Source organism: Lissotriton helveticus, chromosome 7 (assembly GCF_964261635.1).
Source record: "Lissotriton helveticus chromosome 7, aLisHel1.1, whole genome shotgun sequence".
Lineage (NCBI taxonomy): Eukaryota > Metazoa > Chordata > Amphibia > Caudata > Salamandridae > Lissotriton > Lissotriton helveticus.
This window is the reverse complement of record NC_136068.1, coordinates 1230242667-1230265051: the sequence shown is the minus strand read 5'-3', so window position 1 is coordinate 1230265051 and position 22385 is coordinate 1230242667. Positions and strand designations below refer to the sequence as shown.

The 22385-nt window shown below is 46.4% G+C and overlaps 1 protein-coding gene across 2 annotated transcripts in view; it reads left to right on the top strand.

Annotated features, from left to right (window-relative positions):
- Positions 1-22385, top strand: part of TOM1L1 (target of myb1 like 1 membrane trafficking protein) — a 653197-nt gene that overhangs the window by 328439 nt on the left and 302373 nt on the right. For both annotated transcript variants that reach the window (XM_078654420.1, XM_078654421.1), the window contains one exon: positions 14177-14354. In XM_078654420.1, the coding sequence (XP_078510546.1) occupies positions 14177-14354 (178 nt within the window). The remainder of the gene's footprint in view (positions 1-14176; positions 14355-22385) is intronic.

Here is a 22385-nt window from a genome sequence, read left to right as displayed (position 1 = left end):
ACATTCATGTGAAGTGCAGGAGGGTACGAAAAACAACGAAACACTTTGCCTATATATAAGACTTTTGAAAAGGAAAAAAAGGTAAGGAGAAATGCTGGAATAGAGGATTTATGTTAGCAGAGAAAGCTCATTTGCGCGGCGCCATGTGCACCTTTCTATTTAATAGAATATATTAAGCACTTCCCAATAAAGATTCAGGGGCATATTACCAATAACTAGCGATAATTATCGCTAGGTTGGCTTAGCGGCAATAATTTTATCGCCGTGTAGCGACGATTTTTATCGCTTAGGAGCCTTGATATTATCAAGGTTTATCTCCTAAGCGATAAAAATCGGCCGAAATGCATGAATATCGCTGAAAAGTCAGCGATATTCATGCATTACTGAGCAAATGCTCTTAGCCATGTTATCCACCTCCCATTGGATAACATGGCTAAGAACTGCTCAGGGCAGGTGTTAGCTTTTGGAGATATTCTATCTCCAAAAGTTGGTAATAGGAGATAGCGATGTTAGCGACTGTTTCCAGTCGCTAACATCTTGGCATGCCCACTTTGCATGTCATTAGTGATAAATTTCTCTGAAATGCAAAGCGGGGCCCAAGATGATCGCTATCTCTTACTAGCTGTCGCTAACTGGTGTTAGCGACAGCTAGGTAATAGGGAGATAATTTTATCTCCGCTTTCTTGGCTTTTAAATCCCTTGATAATATGCCCCCAGGTCTTCTAGCACGACACATGGATTCGGTCCTCAAATAGCATCAAAGAAAAAACACAGCTTCATCAGCACGGCAGTCAGGCTGAGGTCTCTCAATAGGGTGGATGGTCTTCCAGAAAGTCTACATGACCCTCTCAGCCTACTCAGTAAAGAGCTTGTGTTCTGAATGTCACAGGTACTGTCCTCTGTTAATGATATTCCCAGGAAACGAAACTAGTAAGGAATTGTCAAAGCTACCCAAATCACCAGAGGTTATTTTCGTGTTATCGTGATTGCACCTGCGTCACTTGTTTTTTTTTTTCAGAACAAGTTGCGTCACTTGTTTTAAAGAAAAAAAAACTCAAAATCATTGGAAACGATCTTTGCTTTAACGGATGATCTCCAAAAAGAAAAAGTAAAAGTATAAAAGGATAGATACGTTTCTGCTAGTCCTGTCAGTTGGTGTGCTTGGGGTTGGAATGAAACATTCTAAAGTATTAGGATCAGTCTTAAAATTACACAAAAACAAACCTTTCATCAATGAAACAATATGATATAAGTACCTTCTTTTAAACCAATTTCATAGGGCTAGTTGTTTGACCTGGCTATTTTTGCAGGAATACCCCCAAACTATTTGCCTTCTTCCTGATTTTTTTTCTGAGCTGTTTTGTTGCCTTTAGGGCTCTGGGCACTTTACCACTGGGGTTCAGAGCATGTACTCTCTCGTTTAAGCAAGGTTTGATTGGTCTACACCTGTTTGCCACATTTAATTTACTTGTAAGTCCCTTGTACAGTGCTTTTTCCATGTACCTAGGGCCTGTAAATTAAATGCTACTAGCGGGCCTGCAGTGTTGCCTGCGCAACCCACAGAAGTAGCCTTTCAAACCTGTCTCAGGCTTGCCACTGCAGTGCCTGCGTGCACAGTTTACTGCCACATTGATTTGGCATTTAAAGTTACGTGCCAAGCCTGAAACTCCCCTTTTACTATATTCAGGTCACCCCTAAGGTAGTCCCTAGGTAGCCCCATGGGCAGGGTGCTGTTTAGGTAAAGTTAGGACATATGCATTTATTCTGTGGCATGTCCTTGGTGTGACAACACCCTATTTCGTTTTTCACTACTGTGAGTGCTGCTTCTCTCATAGGTTAGCATTGGGAATGCCCTTAAAAGTCTTTAAGTTTTAATTTCTGATCTGAAAGGAGTAGCGTTGCTTGGAATAGTTGCGATAAATCCGGCTTATTGGTGTAAGTGGATTTTATATTACTATGGTGGAAATGCCACTTCTAGAAAGTGAGCATTCTTATGTTCTTATGACTCTGTGCTTTGCAGCCTGACTCCTGACTCTAGGGCAGAGTGACAGCTAGGCTTGGTGCATACTTTCCAGATAGCCATCACACAGGAAGGGTTTGGTGTAATGGGTTTGATATGCCTTAAACTGCATAATGAATGATCTTCCTGGGCTGGGAGAGAGGGAGGTGGGGTGCACTTACATGGGTATAGGCTGGGCCCTGCTCTCACACACAAGACTTGTTTACCCCCCTACTGATGTCTTTAGCCAGGGCTGGGATTGAATGGGGTTATTGTGCACTTCTAAGTTTCTTTTGAAGTTACCTCCACATCAAAGACATTTTGAGCGTAAGTACTGGGGTTCCGACCCCATTATTTTAGACACTGCCTGGGACTTGTAACCAGACACCTGCTGCCTCTACAGACTGCAAAAAACACAGTGGATGGACAGAATGTAGAACAATGTCATACATTCACCCCAGTACAAGGATCTGGGCCTAAATCCATCGTTTTTTTGCACTCCACACCACCCTGGGTTAGACACTGGCTATATGCAAATCAGCTCTGACCCTGTGCCTCATGGGAACAGTCCAGTCCGAACTACCAAGCCATGTCTTTCCCAGACCGGAATCAAGCTTCCAAGGACCGGTTTCTGGCTATCAGCCTTCATCAGCCTGGATAGCTTGACTCCAGTGGTGTGGAGAGCCTGGGACTCACGTCTGAGCATCCCCAGCCTACTCGGGGTGAAAATTGCAAAAAACACAGTTGATGGACAGAATGTAGAACAATGTCATACATTTACCCCAGTACAAGGATCTAGGCCTAAATCCATCGTTTTTTTGCACTCCACACCACCCTGGGTAGACACTGGCTATATGCAAATCAGCTCTGACCCTGTGCCTCATGGGAACAGTCCAGTCCAAATTACCAAGCCATGTCTTTCCCAGACCGGAATCAAGCATCCAAGGACCGGTTTCTGGCTACCAGCCTTCATCAGCCTGGATAGCTTGACTCCAGTGGTGTGGAGAGCCTGGGACTCACGTCTGAGCATTCCCAGCCCATTCGGGGTGAAAATTGCAAAAAACACAGTTGATGGACAGAATGTAGAACAATGTCATACATTCACCCCAGTACAAGGATCTGGGCCTAAATCCATCGTTTTTTTGCACTCCACTCCAGATGCTCCGTCCATCACCAACCCCTTTTGTACCGCTTTTGGCCGCCATAAGTGTGGCAGGGTATGCTCAGACGTGAGTCCCTTGCTCACTTTGCCACTGGATTCAAGCAAGCCGGGCTGAAGACGGCTGGAATGCCAGAAACCGGTCCTCTGAAGCTTGTTTCCGGTCCAGGGAAGACATGGCTTGGCGGTTCAGGCTGGACTGTTCCCATGAGGCACAGGTTCAGACTGATTTGCATATGGCCTAGTCTGAACTGGGGTGGCAGAGTGGGCTAAAGAACGGTGATGGATTAAACCCAGATCTTTTGACTGGGTGTGAGTGTTTGATTGATTCAGATGCTTCGTCCATCACCATCCCCTTTTGTACCGCCTCTAAAGACTGGACATTGCCAGAAGTACCTTTTATGCTGCCAGGAAGAAACAACATTGGACTGATTTTCTTGTTGTGCTGACCTGTGGCTACAAAAAGAACTGCCTCTTTGCTTCAAAGACCCTGATGTGTTGGCCTGCTACATGGCCCCTGCTCTCATGCTTCCCAGTTGTTCTCCAGGGTCTAGGTAGTGTGCACCCTCCCTGTTTCGCCGTAAGGTCTACTCACAGCCAGTATTTGGGAGAACAGAGTGTTTTCAAACTTTCCTGCTCTGCAGAGTGGCCATGGATGGAGTATTTTCCCCTTCCAAAAAAAGTTAAAACCTTAGTTCTGTAGGACAATTCTCACTGGAGTCCAGAATGTGTTAGCATTTTCAATGAGTAGCGCTGGTCGAGTGCTCTGCCAGAAGTGCCATGTACTCTGCGGGTGGGACCGGCGTGTCCCTTGTACCAATCATGCCACTGCACAGGCAGTGCAGACCTAGAGAGTTGCTTCCTGGAAGGGTGCATTGCCTAGGCACTCAGAGATTACGAGTACTGTGCTAATCCCACCTCAGTGCAGGAGGAGTTCCCTGCTGCCTTCTGCCATTGTAAAGAGGAAGAGACCATGCTAGGGACGGAAGCATCGGCTTAGAAGGTCTTGCTGTCATGCCCTCTGGACCACAGAAACTGCTCCAACCAGCGAAGTCAGTCCACCACAGTCCACCGGACTCCCAGATGAGCCTGCATCACGGGCTTCACAATTGGTCCTGCATGATTATGGGCAGCCGCACTCTTCTGTTTTTAGCACATGTGAGGTACCAAGGGAGACCTCACCAAATCCACAGTGTGGGTGGCTTCACCTTTCCTGGTAAAACATACCTGTGGGAGCACTGGTTCAAGTTTGGGGACAGATCTCTGATGGAATTCCAATCGCCATTGGCCTGGCTTTGTTAATGAACTTGTTGATGAAAAAAAACTAGCAGATTTACCATATAACCTGCAGCAGGTGCCCAAGGAACGACGGGCCCTATATTTCATGCCTACATTTCTGCACCTCCTGTTGTAGGTGTGAAGGTGTTCCTACGGTCTACAGTTTACTTGTGCATTTATCCCAAGGGGCTGACAGTAAAAGTTGAATAAAGTATAATGGAAGCAGAGTGAGCTGTGTATAGACGATTCCTGCACTTGTAGACTTACCCTACATTTTTATTGCAGTACTCAGTGGTCTAGGAACTTATGGTGATATTTGGTCATTTATGTACAGTGATGTTTAGTGATTCTTGTTTTTTCTCTCTCTAACCTAACTGCTGCAGTTCATGCCTTAATGTTATACTATATGATGCTTCACCTTGCCTTTTCAGGATAACGAGTATGAATTCAGGATTCACATTTGTTGGTGTGGTGATGGTGTTTCCATGATGTGTGCAACATTAAGTATTTATCTTATTGCACTAACTGTGATTTTATGACAATTGTTTAGTTGGTAAAGTAATTATCAGCTCATGTTGCTTGGGTCTATATTTAAATGCAATGCAGACAGTATTTTGCATATATAATTCTGTGTAGGGTCTCTTTTGTTGTGTATTCAGGGAGTCGCTGATGTGAGGATGTTCCTCAAACGCTTTACACTCTCTGGGATAAGACTGACTGCTTGCTCCAAGCTACCAAGGGGGTGAGCAGGGGTTATCTTATGTGTGTAACTCCATTACCCTGACTAGAGTTGTGGGTTGTGAATAGCTTAAGTACATAGTTTAGCCAACCAGAAACCACATTTCTAACACTAGTTATGTACTATTCATACACTGATTGAGTGATGTACTATGAAATATTGACCAGAAGCAGGGGGATATTGGACTACGGCCCTGGTTTTGAGTTTTGTAGACATCTTACTCTATCATGAAAGCTACGAATATCCTGTCCACCTTCTTTCAAGTGCATTATATCTCCTGGCACTTTTACAAATACAGATGTGACATCCGCCATGTTTGTGATGGAGTAACCCTTCCGCCAAACTCTATATCAGGGCCTTAATTTATTGGACAGCAATGTTACATGTAGACTTGCTTCTCCCATGGCCTACAGACAGGCCCTCAATTTATGGCGCACCTAGTGTTGCTGGTGAATCATTAGAGGAGATTGGGTTATAGGCTCAAGTCCTATGTGTTTACGCCCTCTCCTCCCACTCCTCTTACATACCCAGATTAGTTCAGCTTTCTTGGTCCCTGACCTCATCTTAATGTCTTCATTCTCAGTGTGAAAAAAGTTAAGCCACTTTTGAACACCCCATTTCCCATTCATGGAGAAAACCAGTGAGTAATTTCAGCCCATGGTTGCCGATGGGGCTCAATACACTCATTTTTGGGGAACATCATTTATTTTCCCTCATTAGGCATTTCCCGACAGTAAGACTGGTCAAGACAAAGGAAAAACAGAAATACAGAAAACCATTACAAAAGATGAAAGTAGGAACCTGCAAGAGGGAGTTAACGAGGCATGGGATGGATTTCAGACTATGCAGTCTTAGTATTCGGCGTGCTGCCATGTAATAGTGTTGACTGCAAGCTTCTGAGTAGAGCTTCAAGTACCTGTATTTGTTCTTTTACAAATTAAGTACTGACAAGAGAATAGAGCTCGTACTTGTCAGCAGTCGCTACTAAGTTGTATGATTGTATGTGTGATTGTATGTGAGATTTATATATGTACCTTTTTATATGGTCGTATTTTGATTCAGAGTATATGCATGACAGAGAGTACTGGTGTATAGGGAGAGGGTGTGGCGTAATGGCCAAAACTGCTGACTCTGATGCTAGGTATCCAATTTCGAGTCTCAGCATCAGCTCAGTATCCTGTGACTCTGGACAAATCACGTAATCTCCCTGTGCCTAGGAACAGCGCCTAGAGACCCCCCCCCCAAGTGATTAGGAGTGCTATAGCAATCTGAGTGTTATTATTATTATTATTATCTGAAATGTTTACACTGGATAGAATACAGTACATATCCATGTTCAAATGCAAGAATGCATAAGAACATAAATACGTATATTCTTGCAAGCACATCAGAGCAAGTGCAACTGTATGAAGGTTTCTCCACAGGGAAAATATGTGTCCCCTACAGCCACATATTAGAGATTTCACAAGTTTCTCCTCAGACTTAATAGGCATTTACTCCAATCTTCCCATGATTACATTAGTGTACATTTACAGGGTTAAAATGGGTCAGAGCATAGTTGGTGAATACATAGAAACATGTAGTTTGTGGTTGTGCACAAAAGTTTAGAATTTCCCACCCTTGAATACTGACTTTAAAAGCAACTTCTGAGTAATTATACCAATTTACAAATGTGAAAACAACTTTCTGCAGCTGATGACCAATAGCCTGGATGTGAGGGGTGAAGTTTTCTTCCCCTTGCAGGAAGACCAGTTAGGGTACAGCCAGAAACTATTAACTTGTAATGGGGCCTGCCATTTCACATGTAAATGTAAAATGATACATAGAGAAGGCAACATTTTGTTACTGCAGCTAGCTTGTCACCAAACCCAGTTGGAAGAGATCTCCCTCCCAGAACCAGTTTTAAATGACAAGACTGCTCATTTCCCTGGCCTCGCCTCTTATTGTTTGGGTGACAAGGAAGGTAATCTCCTGAGGATTCGACAGGTTTTTAAATAGTGGACACAGAATTGACTCTTGGTATAGAATAATACATCCTTCCTAAAGGACACCAAGGAGATACTATGTCTATTCAATGACCTGTTGAATTCTCTGGAGATTACCTTCCTTGTCACCCTCGATGTGGAGGCCCTTTACACTAATATTCCGCAAGATGCCACCATCAGGGTCACTGACACCATCCTTAGGACCACCATGACCCCTTCATCTATCCCAGTGGACTTCATCATAGAGTGTGTGAGCATTGCCCTGAAATAAAAAAATTCAATATAAAAAACAATTGTATCACCAAATATATAGGACCCTATGGGCCACACATTTGCGCCCAGTCTGGCATGCCTCTATATGGCCCACTTCAAATCCACACACGTGTTCTCCAATATCAACCCCTACCAGACTGACATCATCAAATGGAAATGCTACATCAATGACATCCTGGTGTTTTGGGAGGTACACAACAAAGATGGGAAGAATTCCACCTATGGATTAATTCGATGGATCCATACCTGAACTTCTTCCTTTCAAAATTCACTGGGGAAATCACTTTTCTTGACCTCCTCATTTCCTTGGAGTGTGGAGTACTCAAAACCAGAACCTTCAAGAAAAAGACCGACAGCAATAGCCTCCTCCCCTTCAATAGCCATCACCCAAAAGCATTAGGTGAAAATTCACCCTATGGACACTACCCCACCAAAGTGATCAGAAATGCGAATAAGAGAGCACTAAGCAACCACTTAAGAACATCATCTTAAAACTTTGGAAGATTGTCAACACAGGGGAGCTGAACTTGGAACACCCTAGATTCGTCTTCAACAGAACACAATACCTCAGGGACCTCCTAGTACATACAAGACCACACCCCCAGGCCACAACACAGCAAACTACACAATGGAACTTACCAGCAGTGAAAGGTCACTACCCATGCAGTAGCTGCAGTGTCTGTGCCTCATCATGTCACACAAAAACCTTAGAGATGGGCAATTTCTGATGGACACAGAAACAACACACAGCCTGTAATACGAAAAACTGCGTTTATCTCATGTTGTGTCCGTGCAACTTACACTATGTAGGCATGATCACCAGACCAATGAAAACCAGGATCAGTGAGCACAAAAGCAATATTCGCTGCAGGCCACTGCGCTACAAAAATGTGCAACCACTACATTGAATTCCAGCATACCACTGACCGCTTGACATGGACTATTTTGGAGGCTAATCCAACCTGGAGTACCACTACTCTGTTTAATAAAGAACAGTGTTGGGTGATCCGCCTTCGCTCACATATCCATGGCCAAAACGATGCTAAACCCTGGAATGAAATACAGTCGCACTTTTCATTCAGGTACATCGTCTCAACACACTGTCTCTCTCAACACACTTTTGGCATATATCTCCCCACTCTGTGTCTTACTCTCCATTTCACACAGAGCCATTCACATTTCAATGCTAGAAGCATAGATCTTAAATCTATTGGCTGTAAGCTCATCTTTTATGTGGAGTATGATCCCATACCATTGCGATATTTAGGCCCCCTTTAAAACCTTGTACTCTGACAGGCTGGGCCTGTCGTGTAGCTCCTATAAAAAATATATAGGATCTGTGCATTTAGACAATATACACTGTAGGACTGGTGTCAGACTTATTCCGGACACCCCCACTGGATATGTTGCGTTCTTGTACCAACTAGTTCACAGTGCCACTTGAATCTGTGTTTATCAAGGAGAGAATAGTTCTTGGCAACCATCGAACATGACAACCCTGATCCCTCAGGACCGTGGAATCAATATAATACTTTTCGCTCAGTCACCCATGCTTACTTAGTCTGTCTCAGTGAGATACACAGAATAAACAGACTGGGCGTTTATTGAACAGTTTTTAATCTGGTGTATACTAGATGAGCTGCAACAACCATTAGACAGTATAAGATATAAATGTTTAATTGCACCATAAAGGTAAATAGATGGTATGGTACTACCATCTTATTATAATCATGAATACATTTGAGTATATAAAACACATGATAAAAAGATGCCTACTCCTTCGATGTCTCCCTGACTAGCCTGTGTATAGGTGTTAAGCCAAGAATCCCTCTCGGATTTAGTCAACTCCATTACCTGAAGTGGTCTCGAGTGTCTGCAAGCAGGAACCTCAGCGTCTCTGGTCAGTGTGTCGGCCGGGAAGTCTCTGTCTCCTCTAGCTATCTTAGCAAGATGTGATGTATATATACTCATAGATCTCCCCAGGGGTCCTACCTTGCTGTATTTCTGTCGGCCTAAGGATGACGTTGTGCATGAACTTTATACATAGATATCATACAGGAGATGGTAGTCCTGCTGTGCTTCCAAGAATCCTCATGCAAAATGTATGAGATTTCAAACTAGGGAAAACCCTCCTTCTGAATGCAGGTAAAAGGTCAGTCCTGTAAACTGTGAAAAGTGTAATGTAGGGAAGAATATAGGTGAAGAGTAATGAAATGACAGAGGTCTATATTACGGTACATATATGGAATATAACAGGCCATATATCCTATGTCTTTGTCCCCAAGTAATCTGCTACCAACTTGATGCCATATATCAGCCCCTCCGCCATACGCTGTATACTGAGTATACAAACAAACATAGACTTAATAAAATCAACAGCTATTCACCATTTGCCCTAACTTAATTTATAAACCCCTTTAGCTGTGTGCAACTTTATTTGCAAACCCTCATAAGTTTTGTATTGAGCATACCTACACACACACATGCTTGCATGTCTCGCAGCCAATCACCGTTCCAAGATAGCAGCCGATGACAACACACACAGGCTTGCCATTATCGACAGCCGTTCACTGTTCCCAGATGCGGTCGCGCACAGCACGACCGCAGCCCGGCTTCTGGTGCCTCCGCAAACCATTTCCTGAAGCTGAGCACTACAATACCTGAGGGCCTTCCGCCCGCTTCCATCTATGAGCACACAAGAGGTCTGGTAGGTGCGGCAACTTGTGACTTCCACCACAACCTTTCTGGCTTTCGCAAAGTGAGCTCTTTATGCTCCATGTTGGGCAGACTGGTAACTGTGCTGGTTTCTAATACAGATCATTATGGAATGCACCCTCTTGTATGACTCATGGAGACTATTCTCTATGTCCCATAGGTAAGAGGTATCTCCATTTCCTTCTCTCTCACCCCTTCCCTCATGGCACAAATCACCTTTTAATGAAGGGTTTGCAATTATTGGGAATATACCGATAACGCTTGCCTTTAAATTTTTCAGAGCCTGCTTTCATTTTTAATACTATATGCTACTTTGGATACTTTTCTTGATATTTCTCTATAAATACACTGGTATAAAAAAAAGTTGAAGTATACTCATCACCCCAATATACTTATCCAACAACTAATTGTGGTAATGTGTTGGGGTGCTCTCTCTCACCCCATACCTGTTTTATGAATTTTGAATGCCTCACACTGTTTTAAACTATGGCTTCACTTGCTTAGCCATCTCCGAGACTGCGTCTGGTCTACAAGCTTGAGGCCAGAGATATAAATATGGTGCACCCATCAGAGGCCATCTGGATGTATTAAGATTTATACACCATAGACATGACTAATTATATTTTGTGTACTGTCTGTCTGTACCCTCTTCCCCTCTTGTGGTTTTAGATTGGACCACCACCAGCGTCCCACTGGTGGCACTACTTCATTTCAGTTTGGCATCTCCACTACATAAACACTTTGTCTAAACTTCTTTTTGGTCCTGAAGTAGTGCTATGGATCTCCTCCTGAGACCATTAAAAGCGCAAAACATGTTGACCTAGTCTATCTCACTCACAGATTTGTATAGCATATCATAGCTACTTAGGGCCATTACAACCCTCGAGCAGCCACAGCCTTTTTGGTTTTTTAACTGTGAATGAGGGATTTCTGTCATTAAATCTGAGTAACATAGATACTCTCTAGCCATTTTGTAATTCACTCATCATTCCAGGAGCACTACTTCACCTTCATCATATGGAATGGAAACAAAAAGATCTCTGCCAAAGCGTCCCTTCTGGGGACCCATATGGCATCACAGCACTGGATCAACGAGGAGCACTGCCCTATGATGAAGGATGACATCCCTTGCAATGTGAAAGGGCACCAAGTAAAATTCACCCTGACTTCCACTTTTGTCTCTCTAAAACTACACCTCTGTCTTTTCTTAGGAACAGTGACCCTTCATTTTGATTTATTCATTATTTGGGTGCACGGGCACATCGAGTTGTTTGTCCCCCACTTCCCTGTTTTTAGAGTGTCATCTTGTGGCTCAATATTGTTAAATCTCTGTGTATTCTAAATAGATAAGCACCCAACCCAATCCTATGTCACCCACCTCCCAGATTGATTGTGAGCACATCAACGCTACACTCTCTGGTCCTGCTCCTCAATTGGCCCTTTGGGACAAAGATGTTTGTAGAAAAACATTTATTTGTAAAATCGTATGTCTCAGCATACTGTAAATGTTTAGAGTGTTCATATGAATCCAATTCTGTGTTATTGTTCTCCAAAAGTTAGATTGTGAGCATGTTCCTGAGTTAGTCACCAAGGAAACATAGTCAAGAGTCTGTGATAGATATTCCAAGATAACTGTGGTGCCATAAGGAATGACAGCTTTGCTGAATTGAGTTATAAGCTGGAACGCTTCCATTTGAGGACCTACTCTTGCCTGAACCAGAAGCCCCTGCAGGGATTTTCCCAGATTTCAGACTTTGTCTCAACTACAGAAAGTAGTCTTATTCTTCTGTGTTATCATTCAGCCATCACAGTTTACATGAGGGGCACATTTGGTGTCCCTGTGCATAATTCAGCTCAAACCAGTACAGGGTGCCGTTGGCTCCACCTCTGGTGCAAAACTGGACAAAGGACATGGGAGTAACCTCCTCGCTGTCCAGACCGTTCCCTGGGAGGGTCCCCTGAATAGTCACCTTGGGAAAGGATTCAGAACTGAAACCACTACACTGCTACCGTCTGGGCACTCTGGATTGTGCTGGACTTTATTTAGACCTGACTTCATCTCCCTTGCAGTCTGGTGCATCGTCTGTGCCTGTGTATCATTCAGTAACCTTCCAAGGCCTGTGAAGCATCAAGGACAACCGTAGTAATCTCCCTTGGATTGACAAAATTAATTCCCCTGCATCTTCAGGCACCGCAATGAAGACAACCAGTCTGCAGATCCCAAGCTCCTCTCCTCTGGACACCTTGGGCTCTGCAACACAGATGGTGCTTTTCCTTAGCCATTGGGATCTGTTCTACCCGCTTACCAAAGCTTAAGGCCAGTAGACCTTGTGGGGGTTGCAATAACCGAACCCCTAGGCAGTTGCAAAGGCTTGATGACATCTTTACAAGAAGATCTTCGGGCTCCAAGTAGCCCCAACCTCGTGCACCTCCATTGACCAGGATTTTTGGCCACACCGCATTGTGTGCATCGTGGCCTGCATCTTTTGGGTGAGCTGCTTGTGGTCCTCTTGTGACTCCAGTGCCTCTGGCCTGTGGGTCCATTTGAGGGTCACCTTTGTTTTCCTTTGGCTCCCCTGATTGCTCGGGCCTGCTCTGACTCCCCTGCTTGTGGTGAGTCCCCTGGATCTTGCTGGTCCCAACCATGCACCTTCTTGATTTCCTGTGTGGGTTGCATTTGCCAAGGCGTGTTGGTGCTCCCACCAGACACCGACACATCAGCACTCGACATCCTTTGTGAGATAGCTCATTTCTGGGTCCTGGTCATCCTCAGCATCACCTGGTCCACGCAGCTGCAGAGTCAAGGTCACTGTCATCCTTCCTGAAGCACCCTACATCGGAGGGGATCCAACTTCCAAGTCTACTGGTCACTCCTGTGTGACATAGACACTGTCCCCTCTGCTTTTAGGTACTCCTCTTCAAGAATCCACTTTTGGATTCCTCCAGACACTTTCTCCTCTTCCAGCAGCGGCACTTTCCTGAAGTCCTCCATTGGGTTTGATGGCGGTTTCCGACGCCACTTCACACCTATGCACCGGGCTCCCCTGGGATAGGTAACTTGGGTACCATGGTATCCACGGGTGGGGTGGCTCTCTAACCTTCTACAGGGTTTCATCAGGGTCCACTGGGAAAGTTACCTAATCTTTAAATTTCCAACCGCCACTTGCACACAGGCTTGTACGGAGCATGTGGTCGTGTTCACACACTGCACACGCTCTCCATGTGGTCCCTATCTACTTACCTTGGGTGGTTCTGTGGGTCCCCAGCAATTCTACGCCCTCTCAACATTGTCCTGACTTGAGTCGTGGTTCTTATACCACTCTCTTAGTATATGGTTTGATCTTCCCCCAGCGCCCACTGCATATTAGTGCTATTTACTGGGATTTCTTTGCTAAAGTATTGTGTGTTTTGTGTCTATCTCAGTGTGTAGGAGATACGGTAACATACTAGAGAGTGGAATATAATAAATACATATTTTTATACAAACTTTGTGTGGTTCCTTTTAATTTAATCTATACTATAAGATTACATTCTGGTAAAACAAGCAGCGTTACACTTCTTCTTCAAGACTAAGCCTGAAGGCTGCACTCCACAGCTACCACTTGGATAGCTTTTTAAGGTAGTCTGAGACCTCCTAAATCACCATAAGGGTTGTCTGGACTGGTGCAAGGTGCCCACTTACATTAGTGGACATCATATACCCGGCCAGCTTCTCACACTGTCACAATCCATGTTGTCTTTGTAGTTTTAAGTTAGCACCACACTACAATGTAAAATGGGATTTTTAAGACAATGAAACACAATATCAGTGAAGCAGGGTAAAACTAATTTCTGTGCCTAGCAATGCAGTATACAGGGAGATGTGCAAATTGAAATGTTTTGTGGCTTCCTATCTCCTGATCCAGGTTTGCGTCAACATGCTCATGGACATAGACTATTTTCGCCACATTTCTGCTTCTTCAGAGGTATTAGTGTTTACAAGGTATGATTGAGGTGTTGTTAAGGCTCCTGTGTTGTCTATATTTCAGATAGAAACAAACAAACCATCAGCCCCAAAGAGTGACTTAATTGATCTGAATTCTAGATCACAAGCTCCTGATATTCAGACTCGAGCAATCAAAACCTCTCTTCCAGAAACTAACATGGACATTCTTTCAATGGGTTTTGAACCTTCTACAGACCCATTCCAATCTCATCATTATTCAAGTGAGTATTCCAAGCAGTATATGCTGTTTCATGAAATGTTGTGGAATATTTACCAATACTAAAATAATAATAACAATTATACCATCATAGTTTATATACAGTGCTCACTATCACAATTTTGCCACTTCATACATCTCTAGGTAAGAGGTGTTTCTCTCACCAACATTGATTGTACCAAATAAAGCATAAAGCATTTGTGAACATAGATCAGTAGAATTGCCTATGAGTTGTTAAATGTCTGCTACTCTATATCATGGATTGAGAAATGATACTTAACGATATGCATGCTTAAAGAAATCCGTGGTGCTTTTGCATTTGGATATGGCTACTTTCGTTAAAATACAGCTGCAGTTAAGTCTTACGATTGGGATGTAATCGATGTGGTGAAAAACAGCAATGCACGTCGGATGTAAATAGACTTCAAACCAAGCATGGACCCAGGCAGCAGTTAAGTGTGACCTGCCTTTTGATTACCCTCTTCCTCAACCCCCTCGATAAGTGTGCTTTTGACCCCGATGAACTGTACAGCAGAGTAAAAGCTTGCGGGAGGACGCTTTATATCGGCAATTGTACCCGATATTTTACTAACGTGTGTGCAGAAGGGGGTGGGGGAAAGTTCTGGAAATAACGGCTAGGCAGGTGAGTTCTTCACCACCGGCTGTTGCAACACACCGGGTCCACTGCCTCTCAATCGGGATCAGGCACCGCTCAATAACCGAGCAGCATCAGACTTCCCGATGACCTAAGAAGCCCTGCCCCGCTGCCTTGAACAAACCACCAACAAACTGTCTCCTGAGCGCAGAACAGCGGCAGCTCTCCCGGAACTGCCATAGTCTGTCAGTGAGACCGAAGAGGGCATGAGGGCCTGCCGTGAGTACCATCCACACTTCCGGTTGGCTATTCTCAGCCACCATACTGTTTGGGTGGCGGTCTAGTCTTTTTGGCCTATTTCCTTCTGTCGATATTTAATTGGGCCATGGCGTGGGAGCGCAGCGGACGCGCGCAGCGGGCATGCCGGTGGCGAGCCGAAGTCAAGCCCGTCAGCGCCAGTCCACGCCTGGACGTCGCCTCTTGCCAGAAATGCTGGCGGTGGCTCTTTAGGATTGTATACTTACTCCAGGGCAGAACTGCTGGCTGTCAACTCTTTGGTTAAGGCTTGCAGTGCACCTCTACTTGGTCCTTTGGAAGGGCCTTTTGGCTGTTTCGGTTGCTGGTTTGATTCACTCACGATACTGCCTCCCTCACTTCCCCCTTCCCAGCCCAGGTCCCTTATGAAAATTCACCATTTAAATGTCCGGTCACTGGCCAAACACTACCTAGAAATCTATGATTTGGTTCTGGAGGAATTTCCTGATGTGTTCTTCTTAACCGAAACATTGCTTAAGGAAGACATGGTTGCAGAACCTAGCTTAACTCTGCCTCCAGGCTATAACATTCTTACTGTTAACTGAGAGTCTAAACAGGGCGGCAATGCGGTCATTTTCAAGTCCTGCTATTCTTGCTTATTTGTTAAAGAGGTGATGGAGGGCTGTGATTGCGCTCGTTTCAGTATTACTTTCAATGCCCACTCGACTATCTCAGGGCTGTTAGTATATTGCCCTCCGGCGCCTGCCAAGAAATTTAAGTCTGCCCTTATGGAGGCCACCTGTACGCTCGCAATGGGTACAGCCAATTTCAGCATCCTGGGTGACCTTAACTTGCATTTCCATCTCTTGCAAGATATTGAAATTTGCAGTCTGCTTGTTAAATCAATTGGTCCCGGGTCCAACCCATATAGCTGGGCATCTGCTCGGCCCCGTTTTTTCCAATATTCCTTTTGCGTCGGTGGAGACACCTAAACCTGTAGGCTGGTCTGACCACTCTCTGGTATCTTTGTCTTTCCCTGCATCCGAGCCCCTTAACAAGGCTGTTCAACTGCCTGTTTTTAAACATCCCTGGCGCAAATTGAAACTAGAGGACTTCCATGCTCTTTGCTGCAAACCCTCCTAAACCACACAGCGATCCAGATGTGTTTTATAGATCTTTCTGCAACTGGATTGTCCAAGTGCTGGACTCCCTCATTCCAGCTAAATGGTCTAAAGGTCGCACGTCAGACTCTAGTCCATAGTATAATGACTCTCTGAATGTACTACATAAATCATGTAAGAAATTGGAGTGTGCCTGGAGAAAGGACTATGATCCTGTGGCTAAAGGTGCAATCCGGCCGCTATTAAGAGCTATCATAGGACCATTTGCACTGTCCGGGCGGCCTATTTCGCTAATTAAATCAAACTAAGCCCTAATCCGGCCAAGTGTATTTTTAAAATACTCAAGGATCTCAGAGTTAGAAAAAACTCCTCTGCCTCTTTGATCACATCTGAGCAACAGTGTGAGGACCTAGCGACCTTCTTAGTTGATAAAGTAGATACCATCTATAGCTCTTTCCCTCTAAGGCCTCTTCCTTCTGTTGCTCTTTGTGGGTCACCTCCATTTTATTCTCTGGAGGCTATTCCCATCATTACACAGGAAGAGTTCACACTATTGAGTGTGAAAGTTAAATCTGCCTCTCCGGCCGATCCTTTAAAACCAGCCCAGTTTAGGGACTCTCTATCTGTCGTTCTGGCTCCTTTGTGCCAGGTTGTTAATACTTCTTTTACCACAGCTGTGGTCCCTGAGCTGTGGAAACAGGCGAGGGTGACCCCATACTCAAAAAACCTTTGTTAGACCCGTCCAAACTGGAAACTTTTCGTCCGATATCCCTCCTTCCATGGGTAGCTAAGATCGCTGAGGCTCATGTGAATAACATCTTAATGAGGTCCTGAATACCAATAACATCTTGGATCCCTCTCAAAATGGTTTCCGCCGTGGTCACAGTACGGAGACTGCTCTCCTGGCTGTGACAGAACATCTGCGGACCATTCTTGACTCTGGTTACACAGCGGCACTGATCTTGCTTGATCTCAGTGCCGCATTTGACACAGTTTCCCATGGGATTCTGTTACACCGTCTGGAAGAAGCGGGTGTTGTTGGCCTAGCTCTGGAATGGTTTAGACCGTTTTTGACAGGGATATCATTCAGAGTGTCGGCCCCCCGTTTCTCTCCCATGCTCATTCCATCAGTCAGGGCGTGACTCAGGGCTCTGCTCTGAGCCACGTATTGTTTAATCTGTATGTTCAACCTCTTGCTACAGTGGCCAGGAACAATGGCCTCATCATGGTCTTGTATGCAGAGGACACGCAGTTGGTGGTGGCCCTCTCTGATGGCTCCATGCAGGATGCTTCTAGTTTTAGGAGTGGCCTGGCCACTGTCGCGGATTGGATGACCCCCAACTGTCTCCAGTTGAACGCCAATAAAACGGAGGTGCTGCTGGTGGGGAAGGATAGGAGTCTCTGGAGGGAGCAATGGTGGTCAACTGCTCTTGGTAGTGTTCCCACCCCCAAGTTGGTGGTTAAGAACTTGGGGGTATGGATGAACTCTACGCTCAGCTTCCAAGATCACACTAAGAAAGTTGCCGGCACATGCCTTGGTCTTCTTCGGGGACTTAGGCTCTTGTTGAGGTTCTTTGATTAACCCACACGCCCGCTGATTGTTCAATCAGCCATTCTACCTAGATTAGATTATGCGAGCTCACTCCTTCTGGGGGCTAATCAGGCTGAGGTGATGCGCTTGTAGTGTGTCCAAAATGCAGCTGCCAGAGCCCTGCTGGGTCTTCCGCGTAGCTGCCCCTCTACCGGTGCTATCCGGCGGCTGCACTGGCTACCCATGGCCAAGCAGATCGAATTTAAGACCCTTTGTTTGTCTTTTAAGATCTTGAAGCTTGCGTCTCCCGGCCTTCTGGCTAATCTGCTGGTACCTTATGTCCCGACTAGCCAGCTGTGTTCCCTGGGACAGCACTTGGTTATAGTCCCCCGAGTGAAGCATCTCCGGGCCGGGGGACGATCCTTCCACTGTTTAGCAGCCAAGCTATGGAACTCCCTGCCCTTCCAGATCCTTAGCCTGGACCGCCTGCTGGACTTTGTGCTCTGTTCCTTGTGCCTTTTCCTTGTGCCCACCTGTTCAGTCTCCTAGCCTTCCTGGTTTCTCTGCTGGCAGTGCCGGAACGCCTCTTCGCTGAGGCAGTTGTGCTCTATATGAACTCAGGTAACATAACATAACATAACATAACATAACATAAAGCTGCTGCTGCGGAGCTTAAGCATGGGAATCCCCCCACCTTCAGTGACCGCTGGGCTTTCCTGTTTCCTGCCTGCACTGACTTTCTGGCATTTCTGGTCTTACTGCTGGGGTGAGACTTTGTCCCCCAGCTGTCCTGTGGAGAGAGAAGGGGCCAGCACATGCTGATGAGTGCTCAAGCATCCCACAGCACAGTTCAGATGAACAATCCTTTTCCCTGCCCGTACTGATTATCCTTCGTTTCTGGCATTACCGCTGGGGTGGGTCTTTTTCCTCCAGCAGCCCCATGGCAAGAGGAGGGGTCAGCACGTACTGATCCGCACATGACCATCCACAGTGTGGGATGTGCACAGGTGCATGCCTGGGCTCAGACTGAGCTCAGAGTGGGCCATCTTTGCCCCTCATTGCCAGTAAGAGACCAGGCCCTTATTTATTTGGAGAAATGTAATATCCCTGACTTTTATCTGACCAGCACCCTATAATTTGAGGACCAAGACTGCAACAGGGGGCAGACCACAATCCCAAGTTACCTCTACAGCACGAAGCCGCCAGTGTCCGCGATCAAGTCAGCCTGGGCTCCCGCAGCGCGGGGAAGAGACTGAAACCGGGGACAGACCACAAGCCCCAGTTACCTGTGTGGCAGGAAGCCGCCAACACCAAAGTCCATGCCTAGAGGCACATGATTATTTCAGCCTGGGCACCAGCAGCCAATACCGGGCCAAGAGTGGGACCGTATGCATCCCTCAGCACAGGAGGAGGTGGGGTGGGACCACTTCCTTTGGTCCTATTGTTGGGTACTGTGGAGCAGTGAACAATTATATAGCCATATTTCCATGTCCAGGACAGTGTACCGTTTCTCTTGCTTGCTCTTCTTGACTGGCTCGTTAAACTGAGCCAATTGGCCACGTTCTTGGTGACTTTCACCCGGCAATTCTGAGTGTGGGTTAACCTGGCAAAAGTGCTAATGGTGTTAAAAGGTGTGGTAAATCTGGGTAGAAGAAAGGTCCTTCTATTAAAACTCCATCCCCATCAGCAGCCCCTCGTGTCAATGCCATAGAAGGCTTTCTCCACCAGGCAGTGGGGGCTGTAGCCAAGGAAATAGACCTGGTCGAAAGGAGACTCTCTTTGGAGAGGGACAGGCCCCTCATACTCCCCAATGGGTCACTGGCAAGTTCTGGATTGGAGGGGCCTCCTTTTGATTTAGATCGTCTGGGTGGGCAGGAGGGAGCTCTGGGGAGGTCACCCATGGGAATCGTGAAAGTAACTCCATAACTCTTCCCACACTGGTTGTCAGCCCAAAGCACAAGAGAAATAGGAAAACTGCCTAGCTTCTTGCTGAGCCCAAGGTGGGTGGTCGTTCTACTACTATTATAACGGACGATGAAGGGGGTTCGTCCATTAGATATGTATTGATTAAAGATTTGTAGTTAATGTTAAATAACAAATTGGATCAAATTTTGGTGAGACTTTCTCAGACTGAAGAGAAGTTCGCAGAGATATTTACCATGATGAAAAGGGGAGGGTGGGGTGTGGGGCTAGTTGGGAGCAGGGCCCACTTGAGCCTTCTTGCCATGAGAGGGACCCTGTGTTAAATCATGTTGTCCCAGCCACAGATCCTGTCCTGGCTGCTCCTAAGCCAGAGAAGGTGGTGGAGTCTCTGGGTGCCACTTCTTACCCCGACTTCTGGTTACTGATGGAGTGGTGTGATCGTGGGGTGTAGGCGGACCGGAATAACAGGCGGGGAGGCCGTATATAGTGGGCTATCTCTGAGCCGGTTTTTATTGTCAATGTACAGGAAGTTGTAAAAGATCGGAGGGGGGGATAAGGAAACATAGGAAGGAGATTCCTTGAGCGGTGCTTGGCCAGACGTCGAGACAATGGTTCCTCGGGATGGTGCTTGGTCGGAAGACGTGTTGCGGGCTTCTACCAATGGGCTCTAGTCGGCCGGCCACCGGGATGATGGTTCCTCGGAGGTATGGGAAGGAGAGAGAAAAGAGGGGCCGTTAGTCCGACTATCTAGGATCGGGCGTTGCTTTGTACTGACACCAGGGGGTTTAGGGGATGAAAGGAGCGTGAGGAAGGCAAGGGACGGGTCAAGAGGGGGAAAGAGGAAGATTAGGAGGGCGGAAGGGTGACGGAGTGACGGGCGGGTGCGGGGGTCTTCTATACAGTCGTGCTCGTGAATGAATATACGGGTGCTATACACGATATATTTACAGTGAGGGGTGCAAGGAGTGGATGTGATTGCTTTATACACTATAATACACTCTCGATATAGCCGGAGATCGGTACTCACATGCCCCGCCGCAACTCTCCTCCGAGTTGCGGCCGCTCTCCAGCCTCCTCCACTGGACTCCACAAGTCCTCGGTCCAGACTTCGTCTTCTTCCGCTTCGCCGCTCTTCTCCTCAGGTTCTCCGCACGCTGTCTCCTGCCACGAGTCCGCTTGCTTGAACGCTCTGCTCTCTTCGCTTCCGGCTTTTCCGTGCTCTGCCTCTGGGTCGTGGGAGGGACTTCCGGGGTTGTTGGAGAGTTCTTCCGGGTTTCCGCCCGTCGCGATTGGTTCCTGCAACGAAGGAGAGAGGGGTGGAGTCCGGGTTGCTATGGACGCCACAGGATCCGACGGCGAGGCCCGGGACCTTGGGGGAAGGTGCAGCCCCGACGAGGTAGGGGTCGTGGCCCTTTCACATCCCCTTCCCCTAGCTGTCCTTCTTGATCGGGTTGGAGGGAGAGGGTATCGGGAGAGGTAATCGGCGTTCCCCTGATCAACGCCTTTCCGATGTAAAGTCCTGAACCTAAAGGGCTGTAGGGATAAGAACCAACTAATGACGCGGTCATTGTGTCCCTTGTTACGGGCCATCCACTCCAACGGGGCATGGTCGGTGTACAGGATGAAGTCTCGTCCGTCCAGGTAGTAGCGGAGGCTTTCCACCGCCCATTTGATGGCCAGAGCCTCTTTTTCGACTACGGCGTAGTTCATCTCTCTGGGAAACAACTTTCTGCTCAAAAAGAGGATGGGTCGTTCCTCTCCGTTGAGGTCTTTTTGAGAGAGGACAGCCCCTAAGCCCTGCTCTGAAGCGTCAGTCTGGAGAATAAAGGGTTGGGAATAGTCCGGGCTGATGAGCACTGGACTAGACATCAGGGACTGCTTAAGGGTGTTAAATGCGTGTAGCAAAGAGGGGTCAGGTTGCCTTAGTGCCTATTCCGTCTTCGTAGACTTCTTTAGGAGATCGGTTAGGGGTGCTTCGGTCTGAGAAAAGTTAGGGATGAATCTCCTATAGTATCCTAAGAGGCCTAAAAATGCGTGTAGCTCTTTTCGTGTTTGGGGAAAGGGGATTGACTGTATGGCGGTGATCTTATTGTTTTGGGGTCGGATAACTCCCTCGCCTAACAGGTAATCAGGTACTTGACTGTTTGGGCCGCTAATGTGGTTTTTGAGGGGTTAATGGTGAACCCAAAGGAACCCAAGGAGGAGATGACGTCTTGTAGGTGGCGTACGTGTTGGTCCCAGTCATCACTGTAGATGATTATGTCATCCAAATAGGGCCCCGCATATTGGGAATGAGGACGTAACACCTGGTTCATGGCCCTCTGAAAAGTGGTGGGGGCGCCGTGAAGGCCGAAGGGCAACACGGTGAACGCATACAATCCTTCGGGGGTGGAAAACGCTATTTTCTTTTTGTCCTCATCTCTCAAAGGGATCTGCCAATAACCCTTGCATAGGTCGAGTGTGCTGATATACTTGGCCTTCCCTATGCGTTCAATCATCTCATCAACCCGAGGCAAAGGGTAGGTATCGAAGGACGAGATCTTATTAACCTCGCGGAAGTCAATGCAAAACCTGATCGACCCGTCAGGTTTTGGCACCAGCACAATAGGC